The sequence below is a fragment of the Acomys russatus genome, chromosome 6 (genome assembly GCF_903995435.1).
Source record: "Acomys russatus chromosome 6, mAcoRus1.1, whole genome shotgun sequence".
Lineage (NCBI taxonomy): Eukaryota > Metazoa > Chordata > Mammalia > Rodentia > Muridae > Acomys > Acomys russatus.
Window position 1 is genome coordinate 86,233,272 of NC_067142.1, and position 23,972 is coordinate 86,257,243.

General features: G+C 50.0%; 1 protein-coding gene across 1 annotated transcript in view; it reads left to right on the forward strand.

The window, feature by feature from the left end:
- The window catches only part of LOC127191176 (potassium voltage-gated channel subfamily H member 1-like), a 116,830-nt gene that overhangs the window by 46,100 nt on the left and 46,758 nt on the right, over positions 1–23,972 (forward strand). Inside the window, exon 6 of the mRNA XM_051148382.1 lies at positions 11,239–11,435. Coding sequence (XP_051004339.1) covers positions 11,239–11,435 — 197 coding nt within the window. The remainder of the gene's footprint in view (positions 1–11,238; positions 11,436–23,972) is intronic.

The window sequence follows — 23,972 nt, forward strand, 5'->3', positions numbered from 1 at the left end:
GAAGAGGACTGTCCTGGTTAGTTTCCCTCAGCTCCACACAGCTAAAGTTATCTGGGAAGACAAAACTCAACTGAGAAAATGCCCCATCAGGAAAGTAAGCCTGTGGGTCATTAGCGTGGTTGGGTCCAGCCTATTGTGTATGGCCCAGCCCAGGGCAAGTGGACCTGGATGCATAAGAAAGCAAGCTGAGAAAGCCACACAAATGAGCCAGCAAGCAGCGCTGCTCCTTAGGCATGGCTTCCGTTCCCGCTTTCAGTCTCCCGCCTGTGCTCCTGCCCTGAACTCCCTCCAAGCCGGACTGTGAACACACGGGTGGAAACATGAACCTTTGCCCTACAAGCTGTTTTGGTCAGTGTTTTATAGAAAACAAGCTAGGGCAGAGAAACTTGCACATCATAACGTTAATTCTAGAATGTAGTAACGGTAAAATCGGAGACCAGAGGGAGATGCTGGCATCTAGGAAGTGGGAGAGAAGCATGGACAGTAAGATGCTAAGTTGGGAAGAAGAGGTCAGGAAGCAGAAAGTGCCAAGCTTCCATTAGACGTCCATCTGGGGGCCCAAGGATGTTAGACCAAGGTGCAGCCAGCATTGCTGGGAAGGGTGGGCCTGGGACCAGGGCAAGAAGACCGGTCAGAGCCAGCAAAGGCAGGCAGGTCCCAAGCTGGAGATTTAAGACCGAACAAAAGGAATGTAAAATAGGAAAGAGAAAGGAGAGCCATTTACAGAACTTATGGGTCTTTTCTTAAACATCCAAGCATTTGAGATCATATTTAAAGAAACGGGGCGTGGCCGTTCAGAATGCTCATAAAGAAGCTTAAATGATATTGGAAGTTCTAGTGGTCAGTGAGACACTGTGTGCCTGTGCTGTGACCGATCCCAGTTGTGTGGGAGAAGCATGTGGAGACTCTGGGAGCATCCTGCCAGCAAGCCGGAGGCCATGTCTTCTTTGTGAGGCGGAAGGAGACACTCACTTTCTTTCCAAATCTGTCTGGCTTTCAAGCTATCTTTCAAGAGAGGACTCGAGCGGGCGCTGAAGCACTTGTAAGCATGAGAGCCTGAGTTCAGATCCCAGCACCCCTGTAAAAAGCTGGGTTTGCGTGTGCTTGTAGCTCTGGAGCCGAGGAGGCAAGGGCAGGAGACTCACTCTCCACCTAAGCTCGCCGGTCAGGTTCACCAAACGACTCTGTCTCGGAACACGAGGCAGAAAGCAATAGAGGAGCATACTAGACGTAACCTCTGGCCTCTACATCATGTGAACACACATGCACACATACATATGTATACATGTACCAAACACATACACACACACAATAAATAAGTACATGGTATTTTCAAGATGATAGTTTAAAATGTTTTTCAAATCAATCTTGAGAAAGTCAGCATCACTTGACTTTCCCAGACACTGTTAGGATATAATTTAAAAACATGATTTTTAAAATTTTTTCAGAAGGACATCTTGGCAGCAGCTTTTTTTTTTTTTTTTTTTTTTTTTTTTTTTTTTTTTTGCCTCTCACTGTCCAATCAGGAGAAAATAGCATGTCTGTGCTTGAGCCATCACCCCTCTCTCTAAGAGTGTCCTTGGCCAGACAGTGAGGACTGAAAGGCTTCTCTAGCAAAGGGTTAAAAGCTACAGCCTCAGCATGGTCAAGGCTCTCTAGTTTAGAGGTGGAGAAGCCAGGAACTCCCGAGAGATGTTTCCCAGGGTCCCTAGGGGCGAGAGAAGCCGGATCCTGCATTGCTCTTCCCTCTCTGTGGGGCACGCCTACACAGTGTAGACTGTGGGGTGAGCGCTCTGCTGCACAGTTACCTCTTTGCCTGTGCTCAGCACGTGTCAGAAGCAGCATCCCAGGGTCTCCACACTCTAACCAAGCATCTGTATTGTCCCAGCTACTCCCTCAACCAGTTACTCCCAGTGAAGAGCCCTAATATGGGTCACCTAGAACTTCAACACATCATGTGATTGAGAAGAGGTGAGGGTTAGACACTGGGCAATCTTTTCTAATTCTGCCTCTGTTTAAGCAATTTAAAAAATTCAGTTGCAGTCCTGGAGACATGGGAAGTTAGATACACTATGATTGATCTATCTAAATGGGATTCCTATAACTGCACTGTCCAGGCAAAGGGCTTGGTTATATCAAGTCAGTTGGGGCAATTATGGGGTAGAGACACTTTACTGTCATGCAAAATGTTTCAATTGTTTTAAATAAGAAAAGTATAATACACCACTGTATATATGGTAATATTAGCTACATAAAAATGTATGTATGCACAGAAGAAAGATGGAAGGCAAGCCAAGATCTTAACAAAAGTGTCCTGCGTGGTGACCACCATTTTTAATTTTCAAATATGTTTGAACAATTTTCTACAATGCACATCAATTCTTTTTATAAATAACCGGATGTGGAAAATAAAGTGAGTTTAAAGTTGTCATCTGTAAGGATCCTGGTAACACCGCCAGTGCTTGGTGGAGCTCTGAGGTGCGCTGGCTTGTGGAGGAGAGCCACGCAGCTAACATAATTGTGTGTGGGCAGTTGTGGTGAGCAGAAGAGGAGTCATGATGGTGGCTCTAAGGCTCTGCTTCAGTGTGGGAGGCTCCTTCAGTCAGGCATGCCAGCCTTCTCCGCACTCAGCGCCACTGCATGAGGAAGGGGGGGGGCCGTCCAGGTGCGTCTGTCTCGGGGTGAGTTCCTGTCTCACCCCCTCATCCTGCCCCCTGTTCCCCCTCGTAGGGCAGTCTCTAACATGCATCATTTTTATTTCATGTTTGTAAATTTTCCTGTAAACTTTCATCTTAGCAGAAAGCTGAATTGCACTGAGCTGAGGGAGCATTTCTGAGCAGGTCAGGCTGACAGGGCAGCTGCTGACATGTGGGGTCTATGCTTGGGTTCTGGCGCCCGGTCACCTCCCCAAAGTCATCCAGCCCAGGGCACCCCAGGCTCTTCACCCCCACTGCTGTGCCTCTCACCCACCTTTGCTCTGATTTGTTCAATCCCTAAGCATGCCAGGCGTGGCGTGAGGATCGTCTCTAACGGAGCTGTCCCTCTCGTCGGAAGACAAGTCAGTATACACTGAGAAGTGTTCACAGGGCCGAAGCTGTAGCAGAGCTAAAAACAATATGCTGTGAGGATTCATACAGGAGACTTCCAAGCCGGCCCAGCCACAGAGAGCAAAGGAAGGGTTCCTGACAACGGTGACATCAATGGTGGATGCCACCAGGTTCGGCAGTGTCTGGGGCTGGGCTAGGGGACCCTTGATGGGAAGGGAAGGAGGGCCATCCCCTGCAGCACGGGTGATAGTGGCAGAGGTTAGGAGCCACGTCTGGCAGTGAAAAGCAAGTCAGTTCACAGGCTTCTTGAGCCCCTCGCACTACTAAGATGGACTCGAATGGAGTGGTAGGAGGAGACAGTGGCGGCTTTAAACAGAAGACGGTCAGAATTGCACTTGTGCTTAGAAAAGTCATCCAGGCAGCTGTTTGGAAAATAAATTAGAAAGCCAATGTCAGAGACAGGGGACCAATAAGGAGGAGGCTAGAGGTCAAAGTGGCCTGGCCTGATCTCACAGCTGTTTAAACGAACGACAATAGAGCCAAGAGACAGATACTTAGGAGATGAAGTGGCCAGAAGTTGATCGTTCACTGTTTATGGAATAAGAGGAGGCTATATCAGCGTCAACAACCTTGAAGGAGACCAGTTCCTTCCTCAGATACATAGGTCTGAGCTAAGTGAGTGTCCAGTGGAGGATTCTGGACAGGGACCTGGACTTGGGGTACAACCCCCCACTGCAGTCCAGATGTATGAAAACAGGGCACAAACCAGCCTCCCCACTCCAGCAGGGGTATGGGGGCTGAAGAGGAAACCACAGGGCCAAGAGTGGGTCCCTAGGGAGCACCAGTAGCTGTGAAGTCCTGGGAGACTGGGAGTGACTACTAGAGCAAGGAGAGTGGCCAAGAAGGTGGACAGTTACAGAAGCCAGGAGTGAGGACAGGGCCTGACACCTAGCTCTTGCAAATGCCACAGAATATGTTTCACTGGACAGAGATGTCACGGTTTGTAAGATCAATATTTTATGGCCCGAATGCCACATAATGTTGTGCTAAGTGTGTGTCCACATGAATACCCGCTCACCCACCTCCTTCCCTCCCTCCCTCCTTCCCTCCCTCCCTCCCTCCCTCTCCCCATCTTCCTCCCTCCATGTCTCCCTCTCTTTCTCTCTCTCTGCAATTTTTAAAACTTCCAGATCTGGGCATAGCAGCACACACCTCTAATTTCAGCACTCAGGAAGCAGAGGCAGGTGGATCTCTGTGAACCTGAGGCCAGCCTGGTCTACATATCCAATTCTAGAACAGCCAGAGTTACATAGAGGGACCCTGTCTCAAAAAAGAAAAATAAAACCAAACAAACAAAAAACAAAACAAAAAAAAACAAAACACACACACACACATACACAAAAAGTAAGCCACATGTGAATGAATTAGAAACAAAGTCATGGTGTGTTGAGGACTAGTGAGCACGGTTTAGACCAACCAGCAGAGGGGTTATGGCTGACTGTGATGAGACAGGTGTGTGACCGGCGAGGGTGGGGAGGTTCTGGTACCTAACGAACTGCACGGGTCTGTGCAGAGTGCGACCAAGAGAGGACAGTACAGCAAGGCAGGCCAACAAGGCATGAGCTCCCATCTTCTTACTGTGGAAACACATGACAAAGGCAACTCACAGTTGAGGAAGGGATGATTTGACCTCTTGGTGTGAGAGGAGGTAGGCCCTTGTGGCACGGAGGTCATGGTAGCAGGATCATGAGGTAGCTGGTCATGTGCATCCACAGCCCAGAAGTTGCGGGGGCGGGGGCGGGGAAGGAATACTCAACTGGCTTTGCCCACCTCAGTCTAGGCTCCCATCCCATGCTTAGGTAGGTCTTCCTACCAGTGAACCTAATCTGGAAGCCACTCGCGCTCTGTCTCCTGGTGATTCTAGATGCCCCCAAGCTGATAGTCAGTAGTACCATCACAAAGTCCAGACATCATCTCCCAGATGCAACTGCTATTATGGGATGTGCTTTATATTCATGTCCAAGAAGGGTTCCCAGTGTTGAGCCCCAGAATGAGGCCCATCATGGTGCTGACTCGTCTCCCCACACCACCCTGGCGGGGATCTGATCCATACACCGTAGGGGTGTGGGGAATGTGGACAGACTATTGGAACAGCTGCTCCACAGTGAGAAAACAGTGAATACCAAGAAGCTTAGCTGATGACGTGAGTGCATCAGGACCTCTGCCTTCACTCCCACTGTGCCTTTCATGTCTGTCTAACGTCTGTGTAGGCAGCTCGCTTATCTTCTCTGTGAGATCTCCATAGTCCTGCCCACTCTCCACACATCTTGGCGTTGCTTGTGTTGCAGTGATTTTGTTCACTGAGACGTGCGTGCGTGTCTTTCCTCTTCTTGCATCGTAAGCTCCTTAACCCCAGAAATGACCTCTGCCATTCCATCCAGCCCCGTGAGGTGCTGAAAGGGATCTCTGACCCACAAAAGACAAGGCCAAGTTACTGGTCTGGGGTGAGCTATGTCAGAGATGGAAAAGGGTGGGCCCACCTGTTGGAAGCCAAGCTAAAAGTGTTCTGGGAGAGGCAGAGGTGACACTTGGGAGAGGCCTGCTGTGATCTTAGAGGTGCCTTGTAGGTTTCACTGGCCACAGTGGTGCCCATCTCTAACTTAGAGGTCGAGAAAGAGGGGCATCACTGTGGCCCTCTTGTCCCAACTGGGCAGAGCTGGTTGAGCATGATGCAGCTCTCCAACGAAAGGCACAATGATAGCAAATGTCTAGACGTAGATGCCCCTGGACGTAGATGCCCCTAGACGTAGATGCCCCTAGACGTAGATGCCCCTGGAAAGCAGGAGAGAATCAGACCTGCCCCTGAAGCCTAGGTCGCTGGGGCATGCCAGTCTCTGCTTTCTTCACTGGGTCAGAAATCCAGTAAAGCACTGAACATTCCAGGATCTGGTGATGTAGGGCTCAGGCTTTGTTCCCAGCAGGATGCTCTTCCAGCTCAGAGAGGAAGCCAGAGTGAGATCTGCAGGTGTCTCTGCTGTATGTTCTCATGCGGTAGCTGTAGCATGGGGAACAGAGGTTGTGCCCTCTGCGGCCATGCTCATTTGCGCAATGAAGGTGTCAGTGTTCAGCTTCCTTACTGTCCTTTGCATTCTCAGACAGGCCTGGGGTCACAGCCTTAAGCCTCTGGGGAGGAACTCACAAGTGTTCCAGAGTACGCAGGCTGGGCTATGGACCTCTGGGAGGAAGCACATAGCAGGCGTTGGTGTGCACAACAGCTTCTAGGTGGTCTTTCTCTGGCCACAGTCAGAGTGAACAGAGAAGCCTGTCAGTGTGGTCAGGGGGACTGACAGCCTCACGTGACTGGAGCCTTGGTTTTCAGACTGTGAATCTGTGCTTTCCCTGAAGCAGAGGAGAAGGGGCCTTAGGGGAACACCTGCCCAGAGACCACTGCCCTGGCCTTTCTTTTGGCCCAAGGGATACCCAGCTGCTCTGGTAGGACCCCCAACTATCAGAAGACCAGCAAGGTTGGAGTTCCCCTTCTGCGGAGCCACCCAGGTGCGCAAGAGCAAGCAGCACTCCATGGCACTAGCTGCCCAGCCTCCTGCCAGCCAGTTGTTCCCTCTCAGTAGGGTGTGTCACCTGGGCTTTCTGCCTGCCAGTTCGTCAGCCCTTCCAGCCGTGCATGATCTGCTGGCTGGGTTCTTTCTGGTGTATTTGTCTCTGGAAATGGCTACTGATTTTTTAGAGACATTGGGGCCTGCCTTGGACCTGTGCTGTGCCTGTATGGGCTATGCTGTGAGCTGCCTTTAAAAGAACGTGTTATGGGGAATGATGGAAGCAGCCAGGCATCTCCCCACCAAGCCTGCTGGCCTGACTCATCTGTATGAGTGAGCCGGACCTGCTGGGTTCAAATCACAATCTCTTCCCTGCAGCCTGTTAGCATCAAGGAAGGCTGTTCGTTGCCTCCAGGGCCTTATTCCAAACACTTCTTGAATTGACCCGGCAGGCCCCATGTTTTCTCCCTACCAGCCCCCTTCGCCTCTGCCCATCACTGAACCAAGCTGCCAGCAGGGTCTCCATCCCTCCTGTGCTCTGCACCTGTGTACTTCAGCCCTGGAACCTGCCTCACGTGTGTGCTCTTCAGACCCTACTGGTGTCCCACCAGGTTGTTATGTCAACCACCAGAGGGAAGACTGTGTGTAACTTGGGGAATACATGGGGTGATTCATTACCGCAGTGCTGTCGGCTTGTTCTAAGTAAAGTCCTGCAGTCACTTTCCACCTCCTCCTGTGCCCTAGCTCAGAGCATCCTCTTAGCACATGAGGACCTAGGGAGCCAGCCAAAAGGTGAGTTTTTAACATCCTACACCCTGCACTGTGGTTGCAAGCTGGCTGACTGATTACCAGGTCCACTGCGGAGCCTTCTGTTCTTGAGTGTGTGGTCATGTCATGCAATTATCTTCCCTGGCTTGTGTCCCTCAATCTCTGGCCTGGGCAGTCTCCTCCCAGCCATTTGTGTCACACTGATGAGGGCTGTCCATGCCTGTCTTGCTCGGCTATCATAAGTACTCGTGTCTTAAAGCAGTTCCCATTTGCTGGAGGAGACTGTTGTTTGTTTGGGATTCAGGGAGTCCTGCGCACCACAGACTTAACTCTCATCCTCAGGTCATCTCTACCAAAGTGGCTGCCTCGCAGGAGGTAGGGGTACACATTGTTGAACTTGGGTAGGGAAACTAGTCCATGCCATGACAACACCAAGACTCCCAGCCCTGTGGGAGATTTCCCAGCGTGAGCTGCTGCTGTCTCCGAGGTGTTTCCATCCTAGCATGGCTGCCCTATGTTCTGTGCGGTAGATGCGCCCCTGGAGAGGCTTCATAACTGAAACCTGTACAGTCAAATTCATTTATTAAATGCATACAAGGAGCTATTATTTCACTTTACGAGTTCTTCTATAATTAGAGAATGACTCCCAATTTCATTAAAGAAACATAATGTTTCTATATTGAGTCTTGTTTAAATGAGGTAATCTTGGTAAGAAACAGATGAAATTACCAATCAGCTTCTACTCAGTAGTTACAGCTTAATTACACCATGCTTCCTGCAGTAGGAACTGCAGAGCTTGGAATGCTGCCTTTCTTGCCGGTGCTCAAACTGCCTAGCCAGGAAGGTTGGCCTGTTCGAGGCACTCCTGGTCTCTTTCTGTGGAAGGGTCTGCCCGTTGGAGAGGTCCTCATCCTCTTTTGTCACCTTCTTAAAGACAGAAGCAGTACCAGCAAGATCAGGGGGAGTGATGTCCTGCTGAAACAGCAGGTATACCCGTGAGGTCATTTCTCAGCCTAGAGCTCCGGTGATGTGTATCCATGTGCCTGCCACTGTCACGACTTCTTACATGCCCCGGTTCTTGTGTCATGGCGGGCTTTTCAGCTGCCTGTAGACAGGTGGTTTCTAAGCCTGCACTCACCCAAAGGCCTGACTGGGCTGGGCCAGACAGAGGCTCATTGACATAACTGGTGGCTGTGGCTGCCTGTCAGATGAGAGTGAAACTGGGGATCAGAGCACTCACAAGACCTCTTGTGCCCCTGGGTCTCCCCCATGACGATCAGATTTCAAGATGGAGACTTCCTGGCTTGAGTTTTCCAAGAGACCCAGGCCGTCAGCTTCCTCTGACAGTGCCTTAAAATCCCCAAATGTCATTTCTGCCAGACTGCATTGATGAAGTGACTAAGCCCAGTCTTTACTCACCTACTCAAGTGAGGTACATGTAACTCACTGCCAGATGGCATAGTAGCATCAGTCTATCAACTGTTTGCTATGAGTAAGGTACATTTAACCCACTGCCAGAGGGCACGGTAGCATCATCAACTGTTTGCCATGTTTCTCCAAAAGAGGCCCATTTTCTAGAAGAGCAAGATTCCATAGCAGACAACGTGGGAGGGGCTGAACGATGCTCGGGATCCATAGCTGAGCTTCTGGAGTTCAGTGCTTTAGAGACCATGGAGAAAGCCTGTTTCTAGGGCAACCAGGTAGCATCCCACAGAAAAGCTGCTGCCCACCGGCCCCACCCCCACCTTGGCCACCCATATCACAGACAGTTAACATTAGAACTTGGAAGGAGCTCTAAACAGCATACATGTCTACCTGGAAGTTACCCCATGAATGTCTTATTTACACCGGATCTTTAAAACCACTGACTCTTTAAAACCACCATCATATGAGAACAGCAGACACAGAGGACGTGAATCCATATTCCTAAGCCATTCCTACAGTTTGCCTGCTGTGGAGGAAGAGGAGCAGTTGCGTCATTTTGGAGGTACTTAGGGAAGACTGTGGAGCATCTTGTACACTGAAGCAGACACTTGGTACTGGAGAAGTCATTAAGCCAGGGTACCTCAGGTGATGACCACTTCCTTTGCCATTGGCAGGAACACAGCTGCTGCTGAGTACCTAGGGTGCCTGGATCTGGGGGTGTCTGACCAACCACTTCTTGCTTTCTCTTTCCTTCTGTACATTCCTCTCTGGCTCCCCAGAACTTTATATTTGTGCTTCTCTGCCCCAAAAATTTATTAACAAGGTGAGCAATCAAGCCACATAGCTAGAGACTGTGCCAGGAATAAATTCCGCTTTGCAATAGACAGGGGCTAAAACACTCATAGTTATGAAAGGTGGGGAAGGTATCTGAGTTAGAGGGGTTTGGATAAGCATGTGGTTGTGAAGGTCAGTGCATGTCTTGTGTGGGGCTGCTATGCCAAAATGTGTCAGGCTGCCATGCAGGCAGCACAGTTTCACACAGTTTCGGATAGCTGTCCAGCATGGCAGGTTATGATGAAGACCTTCAGCTGCCGGCTGCCAGCTTCTTATTGCATCTACAGATGGAAGGAATAGTGTAAGAGAGCTCTCTGGAGCCGTCCTACGAAGGTGCCATGGGGTCAGGCCTGAGACTAAGGCATAAACCCTATCTTCATCAGCCATATGTCAAAGGCTTCCTCTTGGTACTTTACACCGGGGCTTTGTATTTCAGCATACAGATTTGCAATATAAACATTGGTTTACAGAACTGTAGTAGTTCTCTGAATGCACTCATAAGGCATGTGTCATGTAACGACCTGCATTTAGCAGGTAAAGAGCACATTTCAGGAGGTGTAGGGGGAGAGAAAGGACACGTGGTACAAATTAATCCTCAGGGCAAGGGAGTATGGCGAGTTTGGGAGGGGCTGAACCCCCACACTTGCCTGCTTCGCTGTAAGTAGTCTGAGCAAGATTTCACGTCCCCTGTTCTTTAGTTCCTGAGACATCTGCATGGGAAAACACACCCCCCAACTGTGGAGCACATCTCTTCACCTCTCAGACACACAGGTGTAGACCTGCAGCACATGTTGGCCTCACTTCCTCTTCACCTGTCAGTATCAACCAGGCTCCTATGATGTAGTTCTGTCATGTGACAGTTTCTGGGGAGCTGGGAATAAATGTCCACTTAGAAGGAACTGAAGACAGACTAGAGTAATGACACCGCCCGAGTCCAGCTCGACCAATGAGCTTGTTGCAGGTATCACAAGAGGACGCAAGAAGAGTGTGCACACAAACATTTATAGCCTGGAGGCAGGTGTACCACCAACACCCACACCAACATGGGAGACGGCCCATGAAAGTGGCAACCCTGGAGCTCTCTGCTTGACTTTCAGGCAACTTGCAGGCTGGCGAGTCTCCTCTTTTTGGCAGTCCTTAGTGCCTATAATAACCCAAGAAGGGATGAGCCGTGTGAATGTGTTAGGTTTCAAGGACTCCCTGAGAGTTGTGAGTTATTTTAAGACCTCCCAAGTCTTCAGGAGCTTCTCTCCCAGGGTGGGATGTTTCAGATTGTTGCATGGAAAATTGCTTCATTGTGCCCTGAAGGGAATTGGGCACCCAGCAAGCCACAAGTAATTGCAGCTTGTGAGTGGTGCTCTGGGGGATTGAGGTCTGGTAAGGAGTAGTGAGGATGGGTGATGGCTTACGGGCGGTCAGCATCACCCTTGCCAGAGGATGACATTAGTATGCACAATGTGCTATCTTAAAGGTTCTTAAATTGCATATTTGTTATTAGGGTTCAAATTATGATTCCGTTTGTTTTTTTTTCTGAGCCCAACCTGCAGGCTGCCAATGGCTGTAAATCCCTCCTGACTGACACCATGCTCATGACAACTCTCTCTCTTCAGGAAAAGGAGACGTGTTTGGAGATGTTTTCTGGAAGGAAGCTACTCTTGCGCAGTCCTGTGCTAATGTTAGGGCCTTGACCTACTGCGACCTGCATGTGATCAAGAGGGACGCCCTGCAGAAAGTACTAGAATTCTACACAGCCTTCTCCCATTCCTTCTCCCGGAACCTGATTCTCACCTACAACCTGAGGAAGAGGGTGAGCCGGCGGCTTTGATTCTTTTATGCTTTTTTTCCCTGTGCACTTTGGATAATTGCTGGGGCTGGGAGAATCCTTTAGTGTTTTATTTAAGTGGAAAAGAGCATTCTGAGCCAGCTCTCTTCATTACTTACTCTCTAGAGCTTTTGTTGTTCTGGGGAGATGAAAGCAAGTATGTTGGGACTGGAAGATGGATCCGCCTTGTGTGGAGGCCTTTGCTGTGTCAGTCTGTGCGCTGTAGTTCCTAGCACCACAGGGACCTTTCAGCATTGTGAAAAGATGTGTAAAACGTGGCTTCTCGCCAATAGAACAGCCACACAGAGCCACCTGACTAATATCTACTGCATCCACAGATGGCTGGGACCTGTGGAGTCGGGGTAAAGCCACCAGCTAGCTGGCTGGTAGTGACACTTTATGAAAAAGACATGGAAGTATGTTTCTAGAGTTCCTCAAAGAAAGCCATGGGATGGCTGTCTGGGGAACATTTTGTACCTAGCCGGAGTCTTAAGAAAAGAAAATGCCTTCACTCAAGCTGTTTCCCTCCACATCAGGCCCCCTGAGCCCTGCCTACAGCTTCCCCTCTCCCACCCAACCCTGTGCTCTGAGCAGCCACCCTGAGAATGGCAGGTGCTTCTTCAAGCGTAGTGTCTGTGCCACGTGGTGACAGACTCCTGCTGGCCATCCAGACTCTGAAAGATTCACTGCTGGATTAGGTCTCTCCTGGTGCCAGATGGATGGGACCAGAGAAAGAAAACCAAAGACTCCCAAATCTAACAGAAATGCTGGGTGGACGGGGTGTGGCAGTTCATGAAGCTGATACAGTGGTCATGACCCCCCAAAGTGTAGCAAAGAGGAGGAGACAGCAGCTAAGAGGGAGTCAGAGAAGCCATGGCCAGGGAATGGGTCAAAGGCTGAAGACAGGCTGGCATAAGGGGCGGGGCAGGTCGGTACCAGGAGCGCACTTGGCAGAGGCCACAGGAAGAAAGCCAAGCTTGACCCTGGGTCCCACTTGAAGACTTTGTTAAGACCAGCAGGACTTTTCCTGCTCCAGCCCGTCGGGTGACACTGCCTTAGGCATCCAGCTCTGAGACCTGGGAACAGCAGACCATCTCGCGTCCTCAGGGCATAACCAGGTACCGAGGCCTGAGGCCATGCAGTGACACAGGGAAGGAGCTGGCCTTGTTTCCTCATCATGCAGCACAAGGTGGTAGAGAGAAGTTCTGCAGCGCCTTGATTTGTGACTTCCAGGGTGGGCCGGGCACCGCTGGAGAGGTGTCCGTTCTTGTCTGCTGGCTGAGAACACGGGGCGCTTGATGAAGACACTTTTAGCCAAAGTGGATTCTCCTAAAATCTATTTTTTGGTTTATTCCTTTTTTCTGTGAAAGCCAGTTGATTATAATAAGCTTTCAGCATTGCTGGAGATATGGGCTAAAAAAGACTCAGTTTGAGTTATTTGGAGGAGTAATCATTTTGGAATAATTGTGGATCAAGTAAATCTGTCTAAAAAAAAAGTTAACAACAAAAGGCGATGATGCCTCAGAGGTCAGACTGGCTTTATGCATATAGAGTGATGGATGGCTCTGGATCAGAGGAAGAGCCAAAGTTGTGGACAGTCCCCAGAGTGACAAGTGTCAGGTCCCCAGAGAAAAGAAGGTGGAGGTCTGTGTGTGGACCTGAGGGTGTTTAGGATGCCTTAATCCCCCAGCTGGGCACTTCATAGCAGGAACCCAAGCATCTGATGAAGAGTCAAGCTGCTTGACCTCTAAACTCTCCTCCCATCCCAAGTGCCTCTAAGTCGGGCACAAAGCCAAGGGACTTGTGGTGGCAGACTTTACATAAAGAGATGTTCTGTTCTTAGAAAAGGGGACTTGTCATTTAGCACAACCATTGTCATCTCCCGTTGTGTCCTGTGAATTAATTCATGGTTGCATAGGGCACCAGTGATGAGAACGTTGCATGAATTATCCTCCTAGCTGTGTTTTTCTGACAAAGTAAAGTTATTTTTGTGGCTGTTTCCAGCTTGGCAAAAATCAAGCAAATTATTTGCTAAGAGTTCTGAGGACACTGTGCCATCAGCATCTGTCTAGGGAGCTGTCTCATTTCGTTTCACAGCCCTGCTCCAGCACACTGCAAAAACTTTGAGCCAGAATGTGCCCAAGCAGCCAGCCCATCTCTCTCCTTTGTCCTTGCCATCCCCATGCCACAGATAGGACATTTTACAGAAATGCACAGAGCTGGCTGGAAATGAAAGAGTTAGACCCCACAGTATCTCCAGAGCAGAAGGTTTTAGAGCCTCCTGGCTTCCCTGGCCTCCATGTTCTCTTTACCCCACAGCCCAGGAGGACAAACATTCTGCAGGCGTCAGAACTGCTTTTCCATCCCAGGAGGGGACTCGTCAGGTCATTCTGCCCTCCAAGGTCGTGTAAAGTCAAAGTGGACCCAGACCTGGAGGCAGTCAGCGTTGACCTTCAGTGTTTCTTGCTTGTCAGTTTTAAGACAAATAAGACTGATTTGGATCCTGCCTCTGCTGCTTAAGTCTTCTTTAATTTCGGACAAGTAAGAAGCCTCCTTGTCTTGAAAATGGAAGAGATTAAGTGATAGACCTTGCTGGGTGCTTACAAACACTGCCTAGGACACAGGACTCTTGGTGAAGTTGACTTGTACTGTGTCCTCTTCAGTAATACTCTACCCATGATCCTCTTGTGCCTTTTCACAGAGTGGGCTTCTGCTCTGCAGAATGCTCTGCAGCGCTCAACACAGCCCTAGATCTATGATGAGACTATAGGCCCCAACACAGCCATAGAACCTTGTTGAGACCATAGGCCCATCACCAGGGAGTGAGGAGAATCCAGCATCCTTGTTTCTCCTGAGTGGAGCAGCCTACGGAGAGAAATGAAGGGAAGAGAGTAGAACCATCATCCCAGAGCTGGCTAGGGTGATAGCTCTGCAAGCATCTTCCTGCAGGCAGAGTTTTCGTGCTGCCGAGAGTAAGGTATCACCAACTCCAGGAGGGTGAGAGCAGCAGCTTGGTCCCAGTGTTGACTTACGTCAGCTCTGAAATCCAGAGCTGCCTGTGGTGTTACCAGGTTACTGTGTTTTCTCAAGGGAGTAGAGCAGGAGGCTCTGCAGAAGAGAAGCCCCTTCCCAGGGTCACCCAGAACCTGACTGATCGATTCTGAACCTGGCTGTGCACCTGTGGCGAATGGTGTAGTGCCCCGAGGCTGGGGAGTGGTACTTGGCCTTTCACGGTGACATCCTTTGACTTTCTTTGGGTCTGTTGACTTGGGGGATAGCCTGGCTGTCTCCTAAGCATCTCCCATGACCTTTGCTCCCACCAGTGAACTCAGAAGCAGTGAAACCTACCAGACCCCAGACTAGAGGGGAGGCATACGAAGACTTACTGTCTAGCCTCTGTGCTGGGGATCAGGCTGGCCTGAGCACAGTCCTAGGAAATCGGTGCTTTGGGGCTGAAGTCCCATTTGAATTCATGGTTCCTGCTGATTGGCTGGGTACTCTTGGGCACCTGTGCTCCTTCATCTATGAAAAGAAGCTAGTATTTACAATGTAGTGGCTCGCATCTGTAATTCTAGCACTTGGAAAGGAGGATGAAGCAGGAAGTTTAGACCGAGGTACAGGGCAAGTGTGAGGTTTGGTCTCAAATAAAACAACAACAAAAAGGAGAAAACACAGGGGTCCCTGGTTAGTGTTATTGGCAATCATGTGCATATGAAAACAAAACTTAACATGTCACAGCAAAGCTGGCCATGGTGTCACATGCCTAGAATTCCAGCACTTGGGAGGTAGAGGCAAAAGGATTGCAAACTCAAGGAGCTATAGACTGAGTTTGGAGCCAGCCTGGGCTCAAAACCCAACACAATAACCGCAGCCTGACCCTGTGGGAAGCGCCCTGCCCACACTAGTCCTGGTCCTGCCCCACCACCCACACCCATCTCCACTTCCAGGCTTGAAGGGTTGAAGTCATGCTTGGTCCCCTAGCCTTAGGAGCGGATTGGTTTCTTTGGTTAATGATCTGTGTGGGCTCCACATCCCAGTGACTGGGGAAGAGGTTGTCACCCCTTGGTGCTCAGGGATTGATCATTAGGACAGTGGATCAAATGTACCACAACTCAGGGATGCCAGCATACAAGCAATTAGGTAATTACCGGCATCCAGTGCCAGGGATAATTGGCATGCAGGTAATTGGATGGGTGCTTCTCATCCTCTGAGGATAGGCCTTTCTTTTCAAATATTATTGTGTATGCGAGGGTTTTTTTTTTGTTTTTTTTTTTTTTGTTTTTTTTTTTTTGCAGTGTTTGCTCATGATAATTTATTCCAGGAGGGATTTTTTTTAAAAAAAAAATCATAATTAAGGCTCAACCTGGCATGTTTGGAAGGGAGCTGATACCAGTCTAAAGCAGAGGTTGCCATGGTGAACGTTCTTGAATGCCATGTGTACCCTTCTGCCCACTTTAAGCAAAAGGCATTCTCTTCAGCAGAAGGAAAGCTCAGAACCTCAGAGTCTGTAGCGAGCTCTACTTTTAGGTGGTGTTGGGAAGCTCTCTCTATTCCTTCTTCTTGTGTGGAATGCTAGAAAGCTAAGAAGGAAGATTGTAAAGCCAGGTGCTTGGGAATAGCAGCATTTTCCTGTTGAATGCTGGTGTGTCCTAGCCTGAGTTTTTAAATGATCTCTTCATAGCCAGCACTCTCCTTGTCATCCCACAAAAGTGAAGGCTTCTGCGAAATTAAAATCATCTATTAGACTGTCAAGCCAGAGGGATAATAAAATCATGGTGCTGAGATTAGAGGTGGTGAAAGGGGACTGATGACAGAGTGGCATAGCTGTAATCTTTTGTGAAACAACAAAATATAAATCAAAGTCCGCCTCCTCCTCTCTCCTCAGCAGGACCAGGAGGTGGTGCTGGGGACCTGTGCAGTCTTTCTTTCGGGTCCTGCTCTTGCGGGACCCCAGCAAACAGGGAGAGTGCCCTCATGTCCTGGGGAAGGAGAAGGGAGGCCAGTGTCAGCTGGGCCTTCTGCTTCTGAGGGAACAGCGACAACGTTCTGGGCTGAGCGTTAACTTAGGAACTGTCACCTCCGTGCCTGTGCTCTGCCACTTGCTAGCTGCAGGAGCACTGAGCATCGAACAAAAGTGACTGTGGATTCTTACCGCCTCCCCCAAATGGTCCTGTAGGACGAGGTGACTGGACACACTGCCTCACACATGGTGTATGGTGGGGTTCAACCCTGTCACCTCCCTTCCAGCATCTGTAGGAATGTAAGCTACAGGTGCTCAGAGCAGCCAGGTGAGGACAGTAGAGAGTGCTTGTTCAAAGTGTGGGCGTTCTTAAGCCAATCTCAGACAACTATTATTCTCTGAAAAGTGGTTCCTAGCTTTTATATAAATACATAAAGTCATACATCTATACATGACATGAAAATAGAAGTAAGCCTTTCCAGGGCACTAATGATAAAGGGACAGGGAAGAGGACATGGGATAATATGTCCAACATACAGTGTATACTTACGTGAAAATATCCTTAAATAGCATAATATACAGTACAATAAAATATACAGTGAATTTTTTGAAGAAAATAAACCTTTGGTTCTGTCTTTAAAATACGTGAATGCAGTAGTCATAGTACATGAATTCAAGGCTCTACTCTGCTTAGTAACTGTAGGGGAGTTCCCTGGACTTTCTGGTCCCCGGTTTGTTCATTTATACAATGATGTCCCTTAGGGGGACATTTTGCATCGAGCTATCAGTGGGTGTGTTGCTCTCACTGGTGCTGAAGGAAAGGAGCTGGTCTAGGATGTAAGATGGATGCTGGTTGTGGCCGAGGGTATTGCTGTGCAGGGAGTCCAGCATCCTGTACTTTGCTAAAGTGCAAACGATGTCAGAGATGGGGGAACCCGATTCTAATACCCAGGAATCTCTCCATCAGGTCCTTCTAAAGCTGGACCTTGGGACCGTCAGTTAGCACCTTAGAAACAGAGCTGTCATCAGAGAGCTTCCGGGAAGGGTGCTGCTGCCAACAGCATCATGGGTAGAATTTCTTCCAACCCAGACCATGTGGGGGAGGGGCATCAAGAGGTGTGGCCCTGAGTCGTAACTCTGACTGGACATGATGTGACATGCTGTACAGATTGGAAAAGATCTGACCTAGTATAGAGGAGCCCAAGGCTCATGCCCTCTATGGGGAGCAGCACATCTTAACCATGTTTTCTCAGGTGTGTTAATGAGTCCCAGTAAGGAACTTAATAACCCAGAAGTAAGCTCTGTAGGAATGGATGGTGGCTGGCCCTCAGTCTTGCCTGTGAAGCATCAAGAAGCAACTGGAACCATACACACACACACACACACACACACACACACACACACACACACACACACACACACACACACACACACACACCCCTCTCCCTGCCGTAGGTGCCCTGAGCTCTCTCACTTCTGAGGAGTGGACTGCCAGTGCTGGGCTGGACCACAAGCGTTAACCTGAGGAGGCTGATGGTGCGAGCTCCTTTCTCGATTAGCCAGGCGCGTTCTGTGTTTCTGACACGACTCCTGTGTGCTTGTGCTTCCTGCTCGCTCTTACATCTTTCTCTATGATTTTGAGCACATCCTCTAGATTGTCCAGCTAGTCTCAGAAGATTTTATCTAGCACCTCCATAAGGTGGAGATTCATGATGTGAGCCCAGGCTGCCATGTGGCTTCCATAGCATCTTTGAAGAGATCAGATGATCAGCCAGCTTGTCTCCTCCAAGGGGACTCAAACACCTGCATCAGGTGTCATGTGCTGTCTCTCTTGTGTGTCTGTACACACCATATCTTGGTCACCGTGTCACTTGTCTCACTATAGACTGTGCTGGCTTTGGTTTCTTCTTGCTGATGCTGCATGACAGCTGTATTCTTTGTTTAGACCTCTAGAGTGAAAGTTCTCACCCCTCAGGGGACCCTCGCTCCACACAGCTTCTCTTTCATCTCAGTCTAGGGGAAGCACGCCATGTTGTATCCAGTAAGCACCACTCCCCTCTTCGTAGCTCTCACGATAGTTCTAATTAACGACTTACTGCCTGTCTCCCTTCCTGTCTACAAGTCTCACAGGGGCCATGTCTAACTGACCCATTTTTCTGGCCTGCCCAGTTGACTTAGAACATTAGGAATTGAACAAACAAACAGTCAAGCCATCAACAAGAAAACAGACTTCCACTGATCAATGCCACGCCTCCCTCCTTGTGCCATGGGCCTTTAAAGCTTTGCCTGCAAGGCGCCATCTGTAGAGAATTGTCCTTCTTTCTCCCTCTGGAGCTTTGCTCCTGCATCCTATAATATTCCTCTACTCTTTACTGCCCCAGAGGCCCTAGATATCAAGATCTCAGCCAGCAACAAAAATAATAATCGCCTCCCTTTCTTATGTCCTCTGCCAAGTGTGCACTAAAGTCTTAGATATAATTTCCTTAAGGTGCTAAGGACACAGAGGCCCTGCAGGGTAAATAACATGCGCCCGAGCTGAGGAGCTAACTGGAGTTGGAATCTGAACTGATCTGGCAATGACCAAGGTTAGGCTCTGGCGCTTGTGGTGTTTTTCTCGCAAGTGGTGACACGGGTCTCCGATCAATCACAAGACAGCAGCTATGGCTATAGGCCTTCCTTGCTGTGAGGTGGCTGCAGCATCTATGCCTGTTCTCTGCTGAGATGCTCTGTGCGCACAGCAGGTCCTGAACAGCACCTCAGTGCATGGGGCTCGCCTGGTGGCCGTTGGTGCTGGAGGAGCTGCTCAGCGATGGGCCTCAGGCGTGATGCTGAGTCTGTGTCATTGAGCTGCGCAGCATAGCTAGGCTGGGTGATCCTGGTCAGTTTCTCCTTCCTGTGGCTCAGTTCTACTGATATGGAGGTGACAGAAACCTTTTATGGCAGCAATACTGAGGGATACAGTTTGCTTCTGGCCATCATGAGAGGCCAGAGGACTGGCAGCTTACAATTGGATTAAGTGGAGGTTGACTGCTTGACAGGACCCTGAAGACTCAAGCAGAGACCCAGAGTGGGAAGAAGCCTGTAAGCCAGCAGAGTTTGCCAACCACGAACCAGGGGAGCCAGTGGAGACACAAGGGGGTAGGGGGGGGAGGGAAGGGAGCTTTGTGTGGGTTCTGATGAGACACATCCGTTTACCCTCCTGGAGAGAAACTTGGACCCTTCAGGGAGGGGAGGCTGGTTGAGTGGCTGTGTTTGTCTGGATATGGTGGGTCGAGAACAATAAAATTGATTTGCTAAGCAACAAGAACTCAAGAAAGGCCAGGTGCGGTGGCGCACTCCTTTAATCTCAACACTTGGGAGGCAGAGGCAGGCGGATCTCTGTGAGTTCAAGGCCAGCCTGGTCTACAAAGTAAGTCCAGAACAGCCAGGGCCACACAGAGAGACCCTGTCTCAAAAAACAAAAAACAAAACAAACAAAACAAAAAAACTCAAAGAAGTCTGCAGAGGCAACCCCCTAGCCAGTCCCCACAACCCACCCCAGTCTCCAGTGCATTTCTAGATCTTTCCCTGTCTGCTTTTGCCCAAGGAGAAGTTGCCTGAAGATTCTGTGGGAACTGCTCCAGTTTCTGGGGCAGGGCATCCTTCAGAGCTAGCTTCTTTCCCTGTAGAACAGATGTGCCAGCCGGGATGGAGAAGTAAGGTCCCCAGGGGGCCGGGTGAGTTGCCCGTGACTTCTTCAATTCCCATGACATGAGGCAATATTACAGCAACCCAGAAGCTCCCAAACCATTGGTTTCCAAGGCTTTTGCATCGACACAACTGCTCCTGGGCTGTGCATAGTGAGGAGAGCAAGCATATTTTCCAAGACAGGTTAAATTTTAAAGAGCCCCTTTGCTTCAGGCAGCATGCTGAGGACAGTGCCTTATTCCTTAGAGACCTCCGTGCAGACAGCTTATGTGCGCTGCCGCATTTCCCAGCACACTTCCTTGCAAAATGCCAAGACCAGATGGGGAGGTAACTGCTGGTTCATGGAGTACAGATTTTTTTTAAAGAGGTCACATGTTCATGCTACATGGCGTCTAAAATCCTGCTGGCCGCAGGCCACACCTGACGCCTCCTGTTGGTGATGTGTGGTATTGTACTCTAACTCAGGGTTCTTACCATGAGCAGGAAGAGGGGCAGATGGTGGAGGTGTGTCAAGAGAGAACACAGGAAACAGATGTTGGAACTCTTGACAGAGAAGGCTCTAGCCCACAGCCAGCAGCAGTGCACTGGCAGCCTTTCCTTCCCCCAGGCCCTGATCCTGGCCAGTGGAGGAACCTACCTGAGCTTGAGTTCATAAAAGAAATTATAGAGCAATGGCGCACGGCTTCTGCAGTGTGCTGGGTGCTGTTCCTCGCCTCGATTCAGTTGGCAGTGGGAGGGACACAGAACATTTTCTTCAGAAATGGAGGGCCTGAGGAAAAGACTGGCCTGGGGAGAAGTGGAGAGTGTGAGAAATAAAAGCAAAGATGCCCAAGCCCGGAGGGGTTGGGAGTGTGAGTGGGTTTTGCACATATTGTTTTAGGAGGAGACAAAGCTGTGCCTGTTTGGCACAGCCGAACTTCTTGCCCAGGGAGGCAGCCGCCTTCGCAAGCCCCAGACTGTGAGCTGGCCTAGGAGAAGGAATTGCAGGCCAGATCCGGGTTCTCCCTCCCCTCCCCTCCTGGCCGGGTGAGCACAGCAGGCAGTGGCTTGGTTTGGCTGTTGAGCCACAAGCTGAGGCTGCTGGAGAGCTGCCAGGGTCTTCATCCCGGACTTTGTGCTAAGCACTTCCTAATTCCTCTCTGACATCTCTCTCAGGTTGGATCCTGAGTAGGAATGTATTCAGCGCTGGCCTGCTGACTAGTGCTGGAGGCGGGGCCCAATTATCTGTGGCCATGGGCGGCAGAGCTCTGTGGAGTCCACGAACAGCAGGTTTCCGCTACCCCAGTGAACCTGCCAGCAGAGCTGTTTTCTGTGCCGGGAGCAGCACAGCCCCTCCCTTGAGGCATTGTGGGCTCCCTCATGCCCCCCCCCCCCAGTCCATGCAGATGGCTGCTCTGTATGCAGAGGGTCACAGTGTGGTGGGCCTATGCAGTACCTCTGTTATCACAGCACGGCCTCTGCTGCCTCCCTCCTCATAATCAGGCCCCATCTGCACCTCTGTGTGCATGCCCTGCACACCTACGGCTTCAAGGTTGCTTGCTGTCCAGGTGCACTGACCTCCCTGTGGGCCGTGCTGCTGGAGGTAGTGGTGTGCCTGTGTGTGTGTGTGTGCATGCATGTGTATGTGTGTTTCTGTGTATCTCTCTGTATGTGTCTGTATATGTGTCTGTGTACCTGTGTATGTCTGTGTATCTGTATGTCTTTCTGTATATCTGTGTATCTCTGTGTGTGTGTGTGTGTGTTTCTGTGTGTGTGTGTGTATGTGTCTGTGTGTATGTGTGTGTGCATCCATGTGTGTGTATATGTGTTTCTGTGTATCTCTCTCTGTGTCTGTATATGTGTCTGTGTGTCTTTCTGTATATCTGTGTGTGTATCTCTCTGTGTGTGTCTCTGTCTTTCTGTGTGTGTGTGTCTGTGTGTATGTGTGCCTCTTTGAGTCTCTGTGTGTCTGTATGTGTCTCTGTGTGTGATGGTTCCCCATGAATGAATGATCCCAGAAGCTACACTAGGGGAGGAGGGCGGAGAAGGCATGCAGCCCTCCTGGCTGCCAGTGCCCCCAACTGTCTCTCTCTGGCCCTGCGAGTCACTAGTGTTGTGGAATCTGCTTGGCCAGAGAAGCTTTGCTCCTTGCTTTAGGGGGATGTAAAGATTGGCAAAGCGCCATGCGGTCCTTAGCAATCTGTGGTCGTGCACTTCATGGAGACAGAATGTTCCCATCCGAGACCACTGGCTTTTGTGAAAAACCTTTAATATTTAAAATGGACTAGGCAGAAGGGGGTACTGAGGGCCAGGGCCTCTCAAACCAAGGAGCCTTCAAGGAGCTTAAAAATAAGTCATCACCTGCAACCTCTCAGAGTTGACATAGGACACTTAAAGTCCTGTGCCTTTGACTGAGGCAACGGTGGCTGCCTTGCTCTGATACAATGGGGAGCCCTGTGCCTGAACCCCCATCCACAGCAGACCCTGCTGCCCATGCTCTGGCCAAGGGCAGCCTGTGGGGCCATCTGGCTCGGGGCTGTCAGTGCCATCTGACCCTCCAGCCTCACATTACTGTCTTAGTTTACAGCTGCCTTGCGTGGCTCTTCTAGTATGTGTGTGCACCCTGTATTTCCCCGGCTTCTCGCGGGCAGGTCACCATGTCTCCTGCATGCCTCCTCTCTAGTCCCCGCCTTTCTCTTTCTTACTCTTCCTTTTCCCTCTGCCCCCAGCCCTCTCCAAAGGCCTTAAGCCAGCACAGACAATGTCTGTCCGTGCAGACCGTGGTCTTCTGAAGCTGCACTCTTTGCCTCGGTGGTTTTCGAATGGGGTCTAAGCATTAGGTTAATCACTAGCTCCTTTAACTCTCAGAGTGAAATATCATTTTTCTCATGCTTCTCATGAGCAGTGTCTCCCTACTACCCCAAAGAGCCATCTGTTTCAGAGAGGGATTCGCAGAACTGAGGGTACCTCCTGCTGGTAGGGGTGGCAGGAGTGATAAGACGGCCAGAGTCATGAACTTGCCTTATTTCAGATGGTTAAGAACGATCTATGTCCGGCTTTCGAGCTCCGTATAATTTTCTTGTTCTGGATACTTTGTAATTCCTGACAGCTTCTAAATAAATAAAGCTCAGACCCAGAGATCTCATGCAAACTTATGTTTCCAGTTGCAGTTGAAAGTGGCTTTGTGCCCCAGCCCCACCGAGCTGTGACAGGTAGAGCCTGCTGTGAGCTTACTTCTGCACATGTGACCTGCTTGGCCTTGCCTGTCCCGTCACGGCGCAGTCTAGCCTTCAGGCGCCAGCTCTAATTCCCTTTTCTGCTCACACCCTTCTCCAAGGTGTCTCTTCCGGGAAGGCTCTGCCCAGAAGGCTGCTGCTGGCCAGCCAGGATCACTCTTTAGTTCCCTGTGGGAGGAGGTGGTTTCTCTTGCCCTGAACGCTTGTTGCCTGGACTATGGGCTGGAGTTGAGGTCAGCCAAGTTTGCCCCTAGAGCAGATTCTGAGCTGAGCCTTGTTAATTAAGAAATGGGGAAGTTAAATGAACTCGTGTGTCTTCCCCAGCCTTGCGTGCTAATAATCTTTCTATCCTGTTTGCTCCAGAGAGCAGAAAATCCAAGCACCATAGTGAGGCGGCCCCAGACAAGGCCTCTGAGCCCCATCATGAGTTGGCACCCCCTCCACACCTGTCCCTGCTTGACTTGCAATTCCTATCTCTATCCTCTGGTTCCCCTATAATCCCATCCCAGGCAAAACGAGAGTCTGCCTACAGCTCAGCAGACTTTACAGTTGGACGACCGCGGTTCCTTTCCTGTGACTTGGCTCACAAAATTAAAGATTTGGAAGGAAGGTCAAATTCCTAAGCCTCGCCTGGGCTCTGTTTCCACCAGAACCAAACTA